Below are 18,872 nucleotides of genomic sequence, written 5' to 3' on the forward strand. Positions count from 1 at the left end.
GACATACTTTGATAAACAGGGACAGTAACCGAGGCGCGGCAGGTCTGGGGGGGAGAGGAGGGGCGCGCATGCCTGGAGAGACGCAGTGACCGCTATGCCCTCAGTTCAACTATACAATCAGATTCAGCATTGTACGTGAATTGTTTGCCATCAAGCAGCAGCTTGTCAAAGCGAAGTTTAAATGATCTGCCGCTCTGTTGTCCATGAAGATAAAGTTTCCTTCGCGCCTGTCGAACTCTGGCTGAGTAGTCCTCGCGAATCGAAAAATTCGTGCCCTTGAGCTTAGAAGCCACTGCAAGAATTCTTGATTTATCTTTAAATCTTGCATATTTTACAATAATAGGCCTAGTTTTGTCTTGCTGGTAACGACCAAGTCGGTGTGCACGCTCCAAGTCGTCTGTACTAACGGATAAGCCGAGTTGCTCGGAGCAGAATGATACTATTTTGGTCTGAGACTCAAGCCAGGTCTCACCCTTTGTGTCTTGAATTCCACAGAAAAGTAAGTTTGAACGACGCAGGCGATTTTCTGCATCATCGCATTTTTCGGTAAGAACTTTGATTTCAGTGGAAAGTTTTGCAAGGCTACCATTCACGTCCGCCTTTAAACCTATTTCGTTTGACTGAGTCGACTGGACAATCTTCTCCAGGGCATCAACGCGAGCCGAAAGGCTGGTCACGAGGGTCTCGATGCTATTCTGTGATGCTCGGATTAGAGAAAGTTCGGACAGAACAGAGCTTTGTGATGTTTCTATGCGAGATATGGCCTTTGCAATAGTTTCAATGGACGGCGGTGAAACGTCAGTTGGTCCTGGGTTTAATTCTACGTCGCCCGACAGCAACAGGAGCAGACTAATTGTGTTAGCATTGATATATAGAGATAACATTTCACACAACAGCCCACAACAAGTTCCAATAACACAAGGGGGGCACGACACCGCAAGAAAACAGCGATTTCCAGAGCGGACACAAGCCGCGTTCGGAAGGTAACTGACCTGCGTCAAGAAGGGGATTTTTGTGACCACTGTCGTTGTGGTGGCGTGCCCCAACTGGCCCCAGTCCGGTGGTGCAATATGTAGTCGATGCGGCTGTCCCTCGTGCATAGTTGCTCGATGTTGCCAGACGAAAAACCGGACTGTGGCAAGGAACGGCCTGTGTGAGGTGACTTGCGAAGAATCGTTCAGGGCCATGGGTAGCATTTGGGCGGGTGCGCTTTGGTGATAAGCCAGAAACGTGTTGCTGCCGTGGAAGCTCAGCCGAAGCGACAATACGAACCACAGGACGAGAACCTGCGTCAAGAAGGGGATTTTTGTGACCACTGTCGTTGCGCCAGCAGTTAACTCTTCTAAAGTTTATCACCATACCCTTTCTGTTTTCTGTTTCTTTTTTTTTTTTCTGTAGCTTCGTCAACATTTTCTGCCCATATGGATGAGCTCTAAACAATCAAACCGTAAGATAATCTGCGCACGCCGGTTTCAATTAGTACCTTTCACGCACCGCAAACACCACGAGTCGACTACAGCCACTGCGCGTGATTATATTAAGGCGCTGATTTCAACTTTCCCGCCCGTAGTGTTCTACAGCATGCGTTGAGTAAACAGCATATTGGTTAACTCTCGTTACCGTGCCTATGTAGAAATCGATCAGTTCGATCGACAGTTTTCCTGCGCGTTGTTAAACATTTCCTTTGGATTTCATCTACCAGCAATGTCCTGCACCGTCTGAAATGACGACTGGACTTTAACTGTTTGTTAGATTTGACGTTGTTTGGTAGACCGAGAAGTCTGAAAAAAAAAAAAAAAACTTCGACTGGGTGGTATCGTCGAAACTACAGCCTTCAGCGCTTCTTGCACTTCCGCAATAAAACGACGCAATATTTGCGCTTTGGTCGAATGGGCATCATAATCTTTAAATGAGAGCAGCAGGGAACATGCACAATCATCTCTCCGGTGTTCTGATTTTTCCGATCCGATATCTATAGGCTTCTTTAACGATGTCTCAAACAACGGCAGATGTCCATGAGTGGGTGTTATTTACATAGTTGTGTTCGACTAACATGAAGTGCAACTTTATTTGTCCCACCTTGGGTTGCTTTTATCAATCTGCGTTTCAAGAGTGCATAAATGTACAACTTTTACGAGTAATCCTTCTCATCGTGCGGCTTCTTTTTTTAACTCACAGAAGAGCATGCAGTCGATTCCAGACAGACCTTCGACAGAATCCCAACTAGCAGTGTAATCCCTTGCTTGTTGAACACCGCCTGTTCAAGCGCCCTCGTTAATTACTGCACGATATTGTACAACACCCCACATTACTGTACAGCACTATGCAGGAACTGAGCGATGCATGCAGAGGCTCTAGCAACAGTTGGGCGCCCACTAGACCACCTTTATTGCACGTAAAAGATGAACAAACGAAATAATCGAGAACGAGGAAGCTTCTGCATGCTCCCTGACCTGACAACCATTGCTTCGGGAGCCTAACGAACGCAAAAAAAGACAAAAAAAAGAAAGAAACGAACCAGCTGTCTGTCTGCTGCAATGAGCAAAACAAATGCTTTTTGTACAACATGAACTCACCCGTCTTCACATTTGTGAAGCTACCACTCGGCCGCGTAGTTTGGCATCACTATCCATGGCTAGTGTTAACGCCAACAAATCTCAATAATAATTGGTGTTTTCCGCGATCTGCCTTACAAACAAAAGTAAGGTACAAGGAGTCCAGGTAACACACACTCACGCGCGCACACACACACACACACACACACACACACACACACACACACACACACACACACACACACACGTGTGTGTGTGTGTGTGTGTCTGTTTACTTTCATTCGTGTCGCTTGAGGTGCTTCTTTGAAGTTTCACATAAGAACTGTCAAAGTATTTCTGAGCATTTATTACTGATTTACATACATTCAAAACACCAGTGATCTGGCAATAATGTTATGTATCGCGGTATACGTTATGACTACTCGGTCTTATAATATAACGTTGAAACATAAAAGTACCGAAAACGAGCAGATTTCTAGCGGTAACGAAAAATTTAAGAATATTTGAATATCTAACTGAAAGAAATTCGGCATGAATCGTACAACATATAGTCTCTCCAAGGAAATAATGCCGATACACGATGTACCGTACGTACACCATGTAGCTTCTCAAAAAAGAAAGAAAGAAAGAACAAGCGAGCAAGCAAGCAAACAAACAAAGGAAGAACTAAGAACGACAACTCGAAAAGTTTAAGCCGGCCGGTGTTATAGCTTTCTTTGTTGAAATGCGAAAAAAGGCACGCGCTTGCTCGGGGAAAAAGAAGAGGCAGGTTGTATGAATTTGAAATGAAGAACGTTCTCTCGTATATGTCACCGTCGTGCCAGAGCGCGCGCCATGGCCTGCAGTTTTAAATCGACCCTCGCCGAAAGAACGTCGTCTGCTAGAAAAAACGCGAAGTTTCGAGAAAGCTCTGGGCGCGTGGAAAACGCCGCGCCGCGCGCAGTGCTCTCATTGGTTGGTAGTCGCCACGTGACGTAGTACGTCGATAACTGCTCTTTGCGTGTCTCGACCCACGCCACGGTACGGGTATCGTATACGCCCGCGTGAGTCAGCCGCGGCCCACGTTACGCAGTATTGAAGACAGCCGAAAAAAGTCAGTCGCCTGCGTTTCCCAGAGGCTTCCAGGTGACGCTTATTCATGGCTGCGGTAACGAAAGAAGCTGTGGCTGTTTGAATAAGTTTTTGAGTCACGAACAATGCTGCATAATATACAAGCCAAACTAGTCACGCTGTGCAATCTTCGGGCACCGGGCGAACGCTATTAGAGGCTACGAAAATATATGGAATAAAATATCAAGAGCAGATGAGCAGATGACGCAATTTGCCAAAATGGTGTTCCAAGACCGCCAAGACGTGGACACGTCGCGCCATCTGCACTAGACTGACAAAACTAAGCAGGCGCATTTCAGGGCGTTTTCATTTCGAAACTCGGGCTAGAACAATAACAAAGGTTGCGGCTTGACCTGAAAATGCGCTATTCCTCTTTCTTTCCGCCGCGAACTGCACGGCAAGCTTAATCATTGCCAGATCAACGAACCCATAAATAAAACCAGCCCTTTATTTGTGTTTTCAGTAGACGAAAACGGCAGCAGACGACGCTAGAACTTTCGCGAGACCTCTGCAAACGGCTGGCCAATGGGAGCGCGCAGCGTTTACGTCACACAGCGCTGAAGCACACGATTGGTTGGGAGCGTCCCGAAAGAGTCTCGAAATTTCTCGAACAACGCGAGGTTATTATAAAAGTGCGGCGTCGTCTGCTGCGGTGCAGTTTCGACAGAACGATTCCAGCTGAAAGTGCGACACACTTTTTCTCAATCATCGCTGCAAAGCGAACTTTTCGCAATGCCAACTCGTAACAGTTCAGGAGCGCCCGCGATCGGCATCGACCTGGGCACGACGTACTCCTGCGTCGGCGTCTTCCAGCACGGTCGTGTCGAGATCATCGCCAACGATCAGGGGAACCGCACGACGCCGAGTTATGTCGCCTTCACAGACACGGAGCGCCTCATCGGGGACGCCGCCAAGGCGCAGACGGCAATGAACCCCGAGAACACGGTATTCGACGCAAAACGACTCATCGGCCGCAAGTACGACGACCCCAAGATTCAGGAGGACCTGAAGCACTGGCCCTTCAAGGTTGTCAACGAGTGCGGCAAGCCCAAGATCTGCGTCGAGTTCAAGGGTGAGAAGAAGCGGTTCAACCCGGAGGAGATCAGCGCCATGGTACTGACGAAGATGAAAGAAACAGCCGAGGCTTACTTGGGACAGAAAGTGAAGGATGCCGTCGTCACTGTGCCGGCCTACTTCAACGATTCTCAGAGGCAGGCAACGAAGGACGCAGGTGCCATTGCCGGGCTTAACGTGCTGCGGATCATCAACGAACCGACCGCTGCGGCGCTGGCGTACGGTCTCGACAAGAACCTTCGAGGTGAGAAGAACGTCCTTATTTTCGATCTCGGAGGCGGCACCTTCGACGTCTCCGTTCTGACCATCGACCAAGGTTCCATGTTCGAGGTGCGCTCGACCGCCGGTGACACGCATTTGGGTGGCGAGGATTTCGACAACCGGATGGTGACGCACTTTGTCGAAGAGTTCAAGCGTAAGCACCGCAAAGACTTAAGCAAGAACATTCGGGCCGTCCGAAGGCTGCGTACGGCCTGTGAGCGCGCCAAGAGGACGCTGTCCAGCTCGGCGGAGGCCAGCATCGAGATCGACGCCCTCCACGAAGGCGTCGACTTCTACACCAAGATCACCCGGGCGCGCTTCGAAGAGCTCTGCATCGATCTCTTCCGCAGCACGCTGGGACCCGTGGAGCGCGCCCTCCAGGACGCCAAGATGGACAAGAGCCAGATCCACGACGTCGTTCTGGTCGGAGGCTCGACGCGCATACCCAAGGTGCAGAAGCTGCTCCGAGACTTCTTTAACGGCAAAGAACTGTCGATGGGCATCAACCCGGACGAAGCTGTCGCCTACGGAGCAGCGGTTCAGGCAGCCGTGCTGAGCGGGGACAACAGCGAAAGCATCCGGGACGTCCTGCTTGTGGACGTCGCGCCCCTGTCGCTCGGCATTGAGACCGCCGGCGGCGTGATGACGCGCATCGTCGAGCGCAACACCCGAATCCCGTGCAAGACGTCCCAGACGTTTACCACCTACTCGGACAACCAGCCCGCAGTCACCATCCAGGTGTTCGAAGGCGAGCGCGCCATGACCAAGGACAACCACCTGCTCGGCACGTTCAACCTGAACGGCATTCCGCCGGCTCCTCGCGGCGTGCCCAAGATCGAAGTGACCTTCGACATGGATGCCAACGGGATCCTGCACGTATCGGCCAAGGACCAGAGCACGGGCAGGCAGGAGAGCATTCGCATCACCAACGACAAGGGCCGCCTCAGCAAGGAAGAGATCGACAAGATGCTTGCGGAGGCCGAGAGGTTCAAGCAAGAAGACGAGGCCCAACGAGACCGCGTGGCGTCCAGGAACGCGTTGGAGTCCTACGTGTACAGCGTCAAGCAGGCAGCTGAGGAAGCCGGAAGCAAGATGTCGTCGAGCGACCGGGAGAGTGTCCTGGAGAAGTGCAGGCAGGCCATCTCGTGGATCGATTGCAACAGCCTCGCCGAGAAGGACGAGTACGAGGACAAGCTCAAGGAGCTGCAGCAGTTCTGCTCGCCTTACATGTCCAGGATGCACCAGGGCGGCAACAAGCAGGGCAGTTCCTCGACGCAGCAGTCTGGGCCCACCATCGAAGAAGTCGACTAAGCATGCTGTGCACGCTTAGAAACTGTTTTTAATGAACTTCGGCGATCAAGCGCGCTGTGCGCACTCGATCGGTCTGTGCATGTAGTAGACTCTTTATTTAAACTGTATAGTGCTTGTACATATGTATATACTAACAAACAGCTGTATTTTTCTTGAATAAATGTGCTATTCTCGTAGCATATATATGTGCCTTGCTTTTTACATTTCCCCATGAGGACTTGACCCTGTCGAGTTCTACTGGGCTCATCATATTGTGTACGCGAACGCGAGCTATTGTTACATTACATAGTTTATAATGTGCCATACACGCGAGAGACTGTAGTAAAGCCTACGGATTAATTCCAACCACTTAAAGGGTTTTAAACATGCTGTCAAAGCTGAGTAGATGAGTATTTTCCTACTCCGCCCGCATCAGAACATGGCCGCGTTTTATGTTATTGACGGATAACATACCTACTCATTAAACAACCGCACGGCGTTACCAAACTAAAATAAACTTCAATGAATGGTTGGTTGCAGTGCTTCCAGCAAAGGTGACGAGGATTTCTACTACGCAAAGGTCGTAGTGCCAACTCTCCCAAATTCTTCATAACGTTTGCGAACTTATCGTTCTATGATTTTAGTGTTGCTGTGTCAAGTGTAACGCAAAAACAACTTCTGTTCGCGAAAAAAAAGCTTTAACGGTTTTGAAAGATGAATTCGGAGCATGACTGCGAAATATGCATAGTAAAAATAAGCTGGGATGGTATCCTACGCCGTCCCTTCCTTGTAACACAAGACACCGTATGCCAGAGGAGTACTTGCTTCGAAGAAGTTAACTGAAGACGAAGAAAGGATTAAGTCAGTGCCGTATTCGTCCCTTTTTCGTCTTGTGTTCTGTAAATTTTGTTTTGTCTTCCTACTTTCGAGGCGAAGTCGCCAAGAGCAAACTCACTGAAATTATTTAAAAGCTGTCTCTGCTGCTGAATTTAAAGGCAAGTAATCTTAATTAATTAATTAATGAACAGAACCTTTATTTGCAGAAGGGTTGGCTCTGTGGTCAGCATATATATTGCGTTTGCATCTCAAGGCAAACTAAAAAAAAAAAAAAAACCATGTGCAGGCTATTTCTCAATTTCTCCCTTTGTCACGGCCTGTTATCTTTATCTCTGAAGTTTAATGTTCCCAGGTTAGCAGGTACGTACTTAGCCTACAGTACGGTTTAAAGGGAATACACATTTAGTATTTGGCAACCACATACAATTAATTATGGCAGGAAGGCGTACGGACAGTTTCTCAAAGCACAGATGTCGACCTGATGCGTCCTGACAGCCATTTCTTTCTTTTCTCTGTCTCTCTAAATGAAGTGCAAATATTTCTATTCCGTGTACGGAATCCTACACCTTAAAAGGAATCCTACAAGTACCCGACATAGGTAGACTCCCACTATGCACATTTTCAGCGTCGCGGGTCTCCAAAAAGCGGGCGCACCATTTAGCAAATTATCGCTCGGGCATTACAAATTGTTACCAACAAGAACGTCGTGAATGATGAATTTCTTAAACAACGGCGTATACCGCAACAAATAGTACTTCACAATTCAAGCTCTGCTACTGTTAACATCTTACTGCTTGACCGGGAACTGCTTTGACGAGTGTTTTGCGCCTGTGGACTATTTTGTTCATACCATTTCTCACTGCGCGCCATTTGCATTTTGGCGCCATTTATCTCCAGTGGCTAATAACAACAATACTTCCACTTCTTAGCAATCTTATGAACAGAATAAATTGTTGCATGATGCTGCTATTCCTCAGCTGAATGCAATCTTGAAAAAAAAATAGATATATAGAAGAAAGTGCTCGCGGTCCGCTTTATTTAGCAGGTTCATGCCTTTCGTGAATTCTAACAAGGCAACATTGGGTCCGCCTTGTCAGGCTGTTAAATTGTGGTCGACGTTTTACTGCAGTTTTTACCCGTAAAACTATCTTGACTGTGCGAAAAATCATCACAGTTCGGCTTCACGAGACAGGTGAGTCAATGAAAGGCCAATTGCAAGTCGTCTTTTACTAGCACTAACGCGAAGTTGGCGCAGTGCTCGCTCCTAGGTGAAGGTCCCGCGGTAGTGAACCGTTTCAAAGCACTGCGCTCATTTCTGGAGTTTGTCTTACTGTGGGTGAGCATCCTTTATAATTTCGAGGACATGTTTCCTTTACCTAGACGTTTTCGTTATGCTTACGACGTGCTGTATGTCGCGATCACCGATGACTGGCCGCGGCCGTGCAGCCAGCTGGAGGGAGCTTGTCGGCCATGCGTCGGGAATATGCCTGATGTGTAGCTTACGACGAGTAGCGCATGCAGCAGAAATGTTTAGCTGTCCTCGTGCATTCAACCTGAGCATCAGTGCAAAGTACAACGATCGCGTTACTGCGCGGATCTCCTATTCGTTGCGTCGTGGGTACGCTTGCTTAGTTTGCGAAAGCACCCGAAGGTGCTGTTTACGGATTGCGGGCAGCGTTTGTGGAATTTAAAGGCCGGAGTACGTGGGAGCCAACTTTCACGACGGACTTCGCGCGTCAGAAAAAAATAAGCGCAAAAATGTTCGCTGGCGGCTTGTGCTGCGTGAAGCGAAACAACAGTCGAACGCTGCCGCGTGTGGCTGTCAATGTGACCAGGTTTCATGCCGTTAAAAAAAAAAAAAAAAAAAGATTTGTAAGTTACTTTATCACGCGCAGTAAGTCTTGAAATCCGTCTGTTCCGTTTTCTATCTGTTCCGATAGTTGCAAGTAGCGCTCTGTAGTGTGTGTTTCTCTTCTGTGTCTGTCGTCAAAATGTTGCGCACTCGAACCTCTTATATGCTATACCAACACGCCCAGTCTTCAACCTTAGCATGTTCCGTTTTGTTGCGCTCATAACAGTTTTGCTGTAATGTTGCCTGAATACGCGCGCTCCAGCATTTTCTTCTCCTGATCACAGTAATGCTCAAGTGATCAGATGCTCACAGTAACAAACGACGCGGTGTCGCACTTTCACTGCCTCGACCAGCCACCAGCCGGAAGAAAGCAGACGTTGGTGCTACCATTCCTGGGCAGCTAGAGCTGTTGTTAACTTTGAGCGTACTGCCTTTACAAAATAACTGTGCTCTTTGTAACGGGTGCTTTATAACCAACTTCGAAGCATCACCTTGGATTTCATAGTTTTAATATGTTAAAGGGACCGTTAAATGATTTTGGTGATTTTGTACAAACATACTGAGTTGTTTGGTTAGGTCCTCTGATCATTGACGCATCCAAGTGCTCCGCGTAAAGCGTGTAATTTATTATAAGGTTTAAAAAATGTACATCGCTACCGATCGCAGCACGCCACTTCCCTGAATTTTCAGCCGCCCCTGACTAAGTGACGCGAGGTAGTCTATGACGCCTGTAGGGTGAGCCACTCAATTGGCTACCCAGGCTGCGCTATCAATAATTTTTCTAACTTTGTGGTGAACAAATGTTGTTCATAATAGTTGGAATGTTAGTTAATTTGTTTCTTTAAAGACGATAGAAACAGAAAGAAAAAGCACAAGGACAATTTATCACTACACTCAAGCACTTTTGGCACACAGCAAGTGTCGCTCCGTGTTGACGCGAGCTGCGCAGTCTGTGTTGGTATCAATTTGTCTTCTCGTAAGCACCATGGTTCGCCCTTGCATTGTGGGCTGCAAACGTCGTGATAGGCGACTTGTCAGGCTGCAACATAATGTTGATCTGCAAGGCAAACATGCGAGCCGAGTGGCCATAGCACTGGCTGTCAGTATCCAATCGGCACCAGCATCTACGCGTTTGCAGCTGTCACTTCATGTTGAAGGATTATACCACAATAGTGTTTTGCATATCTGGTACTTGGGTAAACGCAAGCGTTAGTGGACTGGGCCAGGCCATGTTACGGGATGAGGGGAGGCGCAAACATGAACCGCCTGCACTGTGCGGCCACCTGGTGGCGCAGAGCTTATCCAAACACAGAACTAACATAGCATTAGGAACTGCATTCCACTTTGGGGCTGGCATAAATTTTTGGCAGGACCGTAATCATGAACACATAGTTTTCTAAATGTTTAAAATCTTTTGCACTTGGTTACAGCAGCATTAGCTCTTCGTTGGGCTGGTTAGTTAAGCTCTGCGTCACTAAGTGTCTGGACCGTGCAGACTGATCAGGCTGCTCACGTACGTCTGTGCTAAAGCTCCTTCATCACAGCAATAGTAGCATGACCTACTTAAACTTCAGACCTGCACAGATGTCTGGCTTCTATGGGAGCCGCTTGTGCCCACTCTCCTTCAACCATAGAGTTTCTAAATAAACCCTAGAGGGAAATGTGGCGCTAGTGTCTACGGGGGTTCTCATGAGCGTTGCCTCAACCTACATGGGAATGATGGGAAGTACAGGCTTCGGATTGACTTCGGTCTTCAGACTAGTGACGTTTGCTTCTGGCGCAGTAAACAAAGCTATACTCAAATATTATCTCGTAAAATCTAATTCTATTTTTGCAGTATGTTATATAATGTACAAGACGCTACATAAACTTTGTATGACTTTGAGATGGAAGCACGGTTTACTATGGTTTGTCACCAGAACACACCAGGGTATGCATACTTGTGCGATTCTGTTCTCAATTTAACGCCAAAGAATAATTATTTATTGATTTTTGCAACAGCAAAACAACCGTGCATGTACTTATATAAAAATACTCATCAAGTATTTCTAGAAATAAAAATGTTGTATTGTGACAAAGCGTTGCGCCCTTGAGCGGAATGCTACAAGTGTCGTCTGCTACGACGCCTGCTCGCTGCAAACGCGAGACTTTTCTCGCAGACGACAGGCACTTGCTAACTCTCTCTCGCTCTTTCGAAAGGCTGCGTCGGCTGTCACGATTGCTGAACGTCTTCACATACTTTTAAGCACATCTGCTGCAGTGCTACCTAGGACGCTAGTGGCCTCCTACCAATATGCTTCATCATATTTTATATTGGCGTACCGCTTCCGAAGCGTTACAGCGTGGCTTTGCGGGTACACATTGTGCGACACTAGACTAGAGCTAGGAAGCAGCTATCTTTCCTACCACAAGTAAGTTTGTGTTCTCAAAGTCCTAAAACACGCATTTCAATGAGCACATAAACGAGCACATAATGAAGCCCTCAATAAAATTTGATTGTCAAGCCACTAGAAGTACAACTGTATATATCTTGTATCAGTAGCGCCTTCTTTGTCCTATTCTGAAGTTTCATGAAGCACGTAACGCTACAGTGCCAACCTAACGCACTTAACAAACCAAGGTCCAAACGCTCAAAACATGTTCTTTCAACGTTTACGATGCCGCCGCTTTCTCGTCACGGCTTCGACGCCACACTGCGACACAAGCATCGTTCCAGTCGCTGGCCCAGCGCGCTATCACCACTCCGAGCAACATAACAAAGGCAGAGAGCTTTGCGTTGCACTGTCCCACTGCAGGTTATAGCAATTGCGCTTGGAGCGAAACCAAAACTGCCAAAAAATTTCTTGTAGACTAGTTTGCCAGTCAATAGAATGCCAATCCGAAGCCTGTACTTCCCATCATTCCCATGATGGTTGAAGGATCGCAGCGCCAGATTTGCCTCTAGGTATACTAATATAAAACTCTATGCCTTCAACCGATGACTTTAGGGGGTGATTTTGTAACCTGTTCATCTGCTACTTGGTGGGCGGCTGGGTGGTGCTTGAATGTGTGCACAAGCTCTTGTGCTGATGCGCACTGCTAGCATATGTGACAATTTCTTGCCAAGACAACATCTAGTGTGTCAAAACTGTTGATTTGTACTCTATGTAATGCTATGTAGTAATGTGTAAAACAGTACACAAATTATACAGAAATTTTGCACCGCTTTACGCAAGAAAAAGAATGAATTAACTGATAAAGTGATCGTTTACGTGTTTGTTTGGCATGTCAGATATGCATTGTGCAGCTTTTATGAAACTGAGTCTAAGCTGTTTAATACCGGTGTCACACAGGCCACTTTCGATTGCGATCGGGCCCGACCCGGATCGAATTTCACTATTACTATTGGCTCCCCTTGCCTACCCGCACAAATGAACCAGTTGCGATAGAGAGATGGGCTCGATCACGAACGAAAGTGTCTCCTGTGACACCGGTATAACATGGTGTTTGATGTGTCACTTAGAATTAATGGATCTCTTTTATTATCAGTTCCAGACAGTCCCATTTGATTTTCTCTTAAGAGTTTCGGAAGCTCTGCCCACCAGTCTGAGAGCTGCCAGAATCGTGTTTGTTTTTCACGGACGGGAAGTCGTTGACTGTCCACGGACTCGGAGCTGTCAGAAGATTTTTTGCTTGCATAAGCGCAAGCAGTTAGCAGATGACAGCTGTCTTAAATAGATGCACGGGGCATTTGATGCCATGTTGTGAAAGATGCCGTGTGCTTCTGTGTATGCTTTGTACATTTCAGATGGTTTGTTACATCACTGCTTTGTGTGCCGTTATGCGAGTTTTTCACGAGCGATTTAATTTCTGCAGCTTCAGTCTTCATGTCTTTTGAGAGACAAGCACAGCGATCAGATGAACATGTTTGTTTTTCTTGATGTGTTTCGCGAAATCTGTCATGCTCATTGCTATATGCGCAGTAAACAGTTAGATTTCACTTTTCAGGTGAGTGAAACTGGTGTGCCATGAAGCGTATCATATTGCACGCGGCTATTTCACGCCAGTAGCTGGGGTGGTATACAGTCGGAGCTTCGCCGATTGCTGTTGACGTATATGTTGATCCCTTCTGTTGCCAAGCTTGAGCGTTTGCTTTTCAACATGCAGTATTAGTAGACGGTGTACATGTGCTCTTTCCTAGACATGTGTTGGACCTTTACTTACTACACGGTCTCACGATCTTTGGAGATATAGGCGGGTGCTTTATGCATGAACAACAATTCGGCACAACTGCTATTTTGCTTATGTTTGTCTAGGAATTCCGCTTAAATTTCGCTGGCAACGAGCTGGCCTAAATACACCGGTTAAAGGGCACGAAGAGTGGGAGTGCGACGTAAACCGTGCTTTGTGAATACGTACTGTGCGCTCAGGCTTTTGATTTCACTATGCACGCTTTATGGCTGTGTCGGGGACGGGGCCTCTGAGACTGCACCACTTCGGTGGCCACGCTAATGAATTTGCTGGGCAGGGGGCTATCTGCGTAGCTAAGCAGACAACGGCAGCCAGGAGAGTGACTTCTGGTCACGGTGCTTTCGAACGAAACCACGGGCAGTCCCTGACAGCTGAATCACGTGACTTGATGCGCTCTTCTGTCAGGGCTAGTCAGACCAGAAGCCGCAGATGATTTGCGGACAGTCTGGGACTGTATGATCAAAGAGGCCCAACACTTCTATTAGCAAACTTCCTGACAGGCAACATCTCGACTATGATCGTGATCATAAGCAAAGTAGCAATTCTTGATAAATAAAGCAACTACAGAGCAGAAGCGGAAGAGATAAGGACAGCAGGAACAAACACACTCACCATAGTTGCTGTCGTTGTGGGTAACTGACTCTTCCACTCATAAAACTTGTTGCAATTATCCGTACATCATAATACGAGAATCTGATAATCTGGTACGCACTGCCAGCTACATTTAGCCTCTAAATATTAGCATATCGTAACAAACGTACTGATAAGGCCACTGACATAACTGCCGAGGGCTTTTTGCTTCGTGGTCAAGGGTCTGCATAATTATCTACGTACGATGTGATAAACAGCGTTTTTCCCCTTCGATGGATTACCTAAACAGACGGTTAAAGAAGTGCCGAAACAGCGGCACGAGTGCTGGAACAGATTGCGAAAGCAGACAGTAGGTTATAACTAACGCCACTCTGCTCGTACATTATGTCCCTAGTGGCAAAAAGGGTGAACTAGGCCAGCCATGCTGGAGCAGGGCGATCTATGCAGGTTCGGAGTTTAGTAGGTCGGGAATAGTAGTATAAAGAGGCTTTAGCTTACGTCTCCACCCATATGTCAAGACGCCCAGCTTGCCTGGGGTTACCAGAGAACCGGACATGTTTGGTGCTGCGACAGAATGCTCGCAATGCGCGCTGATTTGATAGCTCTTGCTTGCAATCGACTACCAGGCGGCTGGCTGAGAGGTTGGAGATGCCTAAGTAATTTTATCTGTCTTGTAATGCCGCTATAGCACACTGCGAATTGTGGTGGCTTTCTTGTTTACTCCGGATTCTGCACTCTGATGTGTGGTAGTGGACAAAAAGATATGTTTCACATTTTGAGTTGGAACTAAGCCGACTAAACTGCTCAGAAGGTTGGCCCTGCATCATCACAGACTGCTAGCCCCCTGTAAAGGCACTGCCATGTAATTCATGCTAGGTTGCCCACTAATTACTTGCAAACTTGCACATTACACTAACATATCACAAAGAAAATGTGTCCATTAACCAATTGGTCACAAAATGGCACAGAAAGAGATACTTTATACTTGTGCAAGATCATAGCAATTTGTCCCAAGATAATTTGTGCGAGATTATAGCAGTAGTAAATGCAAAACCTTTATTATGGGCAGAGAAAAATGCATGTCTATATATGCAAGTACCTGTAAATTGTTCTAAAGCTGTCTCTTCCCCTTTCAGGGCAGGTGTGACGGGACCCCTTCCCTAGGGAAGCCCACTGCTGGTGAGGCTCGGTGAAGGCGCATCTGCAGCCATGTCGGACAGCGAGGCAAGCAACTACTCCGACAATGAGAGTGAGCGCAGCTTCCAGGGCAGCGAGCATGCTGAGGAAGAGGAAGAAGAGGAGGAGGAAGATGAGGAAGCCCGCAGCGAAGCCGGAAGCGGTGTAGGCATTGCCGAAGCCGAAGAAGTGCCCGAAGGCGCTGAAGTAAGTGGCATCTTGTACCACTTGTCGCACAGTACTCTGATTTTTTTCTGCAAATGGGGGCTGCATTTGGTCTCACTTGCATGTGGGAATCCTTATGACCCTTTGAAAGGGATGATGATGTGCAATGTAAACAAGGAAAGGAGTTATACTTGTAAGATAGCATACCTAACACCACCGAGGAGGTTGCTCTGAAAGCAGGGCCAGTGTAGGTCAACATTGTGCCTCTGTTGACCCTTCGTTCTCTGCTGCTAGGGCTGCAGTTGGGTAAAATTCCGCTTGCTGTGTGAACGCAAGCATAATATTAACCCTTTATTGATGAGTGTTGCCTACAGCCCAGAATTTTTTTTTCTTACAGAGTTTTGGCATTGAGTATGGTTTCTGGCTAAATGTCTTCGGCCAACACTGAATGAGAGGCAGCAAGCATTATTTGTTGGTTTAGAGCAGGAAGGCAGGGCGAGGGAGAAGTTTGGCACGTGACTCGCTTTCTTTCGAAAGCACGGTCAGTGGCAACAGACCGATGAAAGATTTCCGGCTGCAGTGGTTTCACACACATGGTGTAAAGCAAATGAAATGTACACCTATGGCTCGCATATGACGAGAGCTGCCTCCACGAATTCCAAACGAAGCCATAAGCGGCTTGGTGTGAAGTCCACTTTCAGTTTTCTGCCTTGAGTTCCCCCCCTATCGCTGAAATAGTTGGCACACAATATCTTTGTTTTCATTGATTATACTTATTCTTGATGTGTTTTGCACATTTATATAGAAAATGAAAACATTTTACCGGAATTTACATGTGCCGTCATTAGAGGGTTAAAGGTAACTTTAGGAGTTGATTTGTATGCGATGAAACTGAAGAACGCCTGGTTCAGATTCATAAAACTTCTGTTACATATGGGGCATTGGCCATTACCATGCCAATCATTATTGTGAGTGGCAGGCAGCTCAGCGCCAGTCAGTAAGAAAAAACTCCTGTGAAAGAGAAGTTTTGAGAATATGGGTTCTTGATGTAGGACAAAGAAACGGGAAGTAGAAAACCCCAAACAATTCAGTACCCAAGTGTAATATGAGAAGCATACTTAATGTGATGATTCAAACCAAAATTGTTATATGTTGGGTATGGTGCCTGCCAGTGCAAGTTGGCGCATTTCCTGTTTAACCATTTAATGGACTGTGACAAACATACTTGCTGCCATTAACTTGCAAGTTTGAGGAGGAACATTCCTGCCACCACACTTTCCTGTCATCATCATACCTGCCACCCCTCACAAATGTTTCTTAATGTTTACTGATCTGGGCTGGGTCTGCAATTTTACAAATGTTGCGGCAAACTTTACGAGAAATAAATTTTGTTACCAAATTGTTAAGAGTACTGAAAGATTGCAAGAATTGAATGCGAGGAAAGAAATTGTGATTCGACCTGGAGTGCTATAACATAAAGCTATTCTGAACTTTTTTTTTCTATTCCATTTCTACAATCGGCCCTCCAGGATTGGTCCAAAAAATTTTCTAGCCACCTCACTTCACTTGTCTGTCACTTGACGTCACGAAAACTGCAACACCACCCTACCTGATATGATATTTTCACACTGATTATGCATGATTACACCAAACGAAAGAAAAGTAATTATTTCTGATTCTACGCCCTTTTCGTCATTAGCCCTCTGCTATAGGTCAAGCATTTTCGTGCTGCGCCCACGTCTCCTGTCTGTCATGCGATGTCGTAAAACCATGAAAACGCAATGCATCGAAGGGACGTGTATGCGTTGAAGACGCCTTAATATGCCAAACAAAACTGAATTTTTATCTGAATAGCCGGGTGCTGCCCCATTCGGGAAGGAATAAAAGATGGCTGCCGGCCGATCGCTCTGGCACTGGCACCTCAAGGCTGCTGGAGAGCATGGATTTATTTGCGTATAATAAACATTTTTGCGTGGAAGTATAACATTATCGAGCCTTTTGGGCACATATATGACATTGCTATTCCAAGTTTTCTTTGCTGAAGATCCGTTTGAGCGGCATTTTTAACCTTTCGTTACACACTGCCGTGATTTTCGACCGGCCACCGCAAGCTAAGGGAAAGCGGACCAATCGCAGACGATGGCGCCACCCTTCTCATCCAGTTATCTACTTTCACTGTGCTGGCTCGGCCCCATCGAAACCCTCTCCACTTGAGCATGCTCCTTGCCTCGTGTCAGCCAATTAGATAGAAAAACTGCTCAATGTAGGCAATGCCACTCACTTTGAAAGCAAAAAACAGTGACCTCCTATGAACGAAAAGCACGTTTAATTGGCCATTTCAAAACAATGCTGCGCATTATGGTTAGGTAAAACTTGACGTCAGGAGATTGGAATAGACTATGTTATAGGGCCCCTGTGCTTTCTCTTGGAGTAGCACAAGACACCGTATATACAGTAGACTTCCTTTAATTCGGCTCCAGTTAATTTCATTTATAGTTTAATATGAACACGACCGAAGGTCCCGGCCAGCGCCCATACATTTCTATGGGCTGTCAGGATTGGGGCTCAATCCCATCGCTCCTGATCCGTTGTCAAGATTGGAGTCGGGCATGAATTAGAAGGTAGCTGGCCCATGCTGTCGTCCAACTTATCCACGCTGAGGACGTTGATGAAGGGAAGCACTGCTTCTCATCGAAAACGAGGAATATGGGTTTATTTACAGTAATTAAATCAGTCTAACATGACTGTTTGAGAAAGTCCATCAGTCTAACATGACTGCTTGAGAGAGAGTCTCAGTCCAACATGACTGCTTAAGAGAAGTGTGTCGAGCATCCGCACAACAGCAGTTTTTAAACACTCGGTCCTCCCGCGATACAAGGTGATGCGAACGTTCGTTTAGTCATCGCAAACTATCCGCCTCTCCGCAGGACGGTTTACACACACACATGCACACACACACGTGTTTACGGCCCGAAACCGACACCACGCGAATTTCATAGAACTCGGAGCCGTTCCGGGTAGCGCGTTGTCTTGCGTCTTGGTCGGGTGCGTGGGAATGAGCGCAAAACGGCGTTACCGCGGCAACTCGCGCACCCGTAGCAGATCAGGTCCGCGTTGGGGAGTTTGGTAACAATAGTTGGCCCGCCGAACTCATTCCGTCACAACGGCTCCTAGCTGAACCGACGGAGAGTGGAGGATGCGCGTATTGATATCGACACAAAGTCGACTTTGCCACGCCGTGGCTAGAGGTTGGCGGCGATGCTCCCGAGATGTTTCTTCCACAGTTGCAACTGGATGGCAAACTTGTACTGCAGCTGGCCGTTCTTAACAGGGCCCAAACTTCCGTTATTTCCAGCAAAAAAAATTGGTCGTCGCCGAATACTTCGAATGACTAGTCAGCTTCGCCGCCACACAGCCATGTTATGCCATGAAGCGTACGCAATTTGTTGCAGTGAGGCATACCAAGAATGGAAAGGGACCACTGTCATGGCACATAGTGCGCATTTCCTAATTATACAGGTGCACACGTGCCTTGTTCGGTCACAGTACGAGCACCCAGATGCCTAATTAGCATACTGGCAGCCATTCAGAGCGATTTCTGACATTGCTGTGACGATCTGAGCCCTTGTTTCTCCTGCCTTGTGTGTCTTGTATCGGAGACCGTTCACAGAGCCTCGTATGCGTTTCTCAATTATGCGTGCGTGGATGCGCCATGCACCAAGAAGCGGAGA

General features: G+C 47.1%; 2 protein-coding genes across 3 annotated transcripts in view; both read left to right on the forward strand.

Moving 5' to 3' along the window:
* The first annotated feature begins 4,310 nt into the window (after positions 1 to 4,310).
* LOC126517983 (heat shock protein 68-like) lies at positions 4,311 to 6,492 on the forward strand. The gene has a single exon (XM_050167825.2). The coding sequence runs from the start codon at positions 4,398 to 4,400 to the stop codon at positions 6,309 to 6,311; it is 1,914 nt and encodes a 637-aa protein (XP_050023782.1). The 5' UTR covers positions 4,311 to 4,397; the 3' UTR covers positions 6,312 to 6,492.
* A 1,698-nt stretch (positions 6,493 to 8,190) lies between these two features.
* The window catches only part of Spt5 (Transcription elongation factor subunit Spt5), a 53,928-nt gene continuing 43,246 nt past the window's right edge, over positions 8,191 to 18,872 (forward strand). Inside the window, exons 1-2 of one of the 2 annotated variants that reach the window (XM_050167819.3) lie at positions 8,191 to 8,319; positions 14,937 to 15,183. In XM_050167819.3, the coding sequence (XP_050023776.1) occupies positions 15,010 to 15,183 (174 nt within the window). In that variant the 5' untranslated portion in view covers positions 8,191 to 8,319; positions 14,937 to 15,009. Of the gene's footprint in view, positions 8,320 to 8,358; positions 8,464 to 14,936; positions 15,184 to 18,872 lie in introns of those variants that run through there. The other variant, XM_050167820.3, reaches the window with a different exon arrangement.

The sequence above is a fragment of the Dermacentor andersoni genome, chromosome 11 (assembly GCF_023375885.2).
Source record: "Dermacentor andersoni chromosome 11, qqDerAnde1_hic_scaffold, whole genome shotgun sequence".
Lineage (NCBI taxonomy): Eukaryota > Metazoa > Arthropoda > Arachnida > Ixodida > Ixodidae > Dermacentor > Dermacentor andersoni.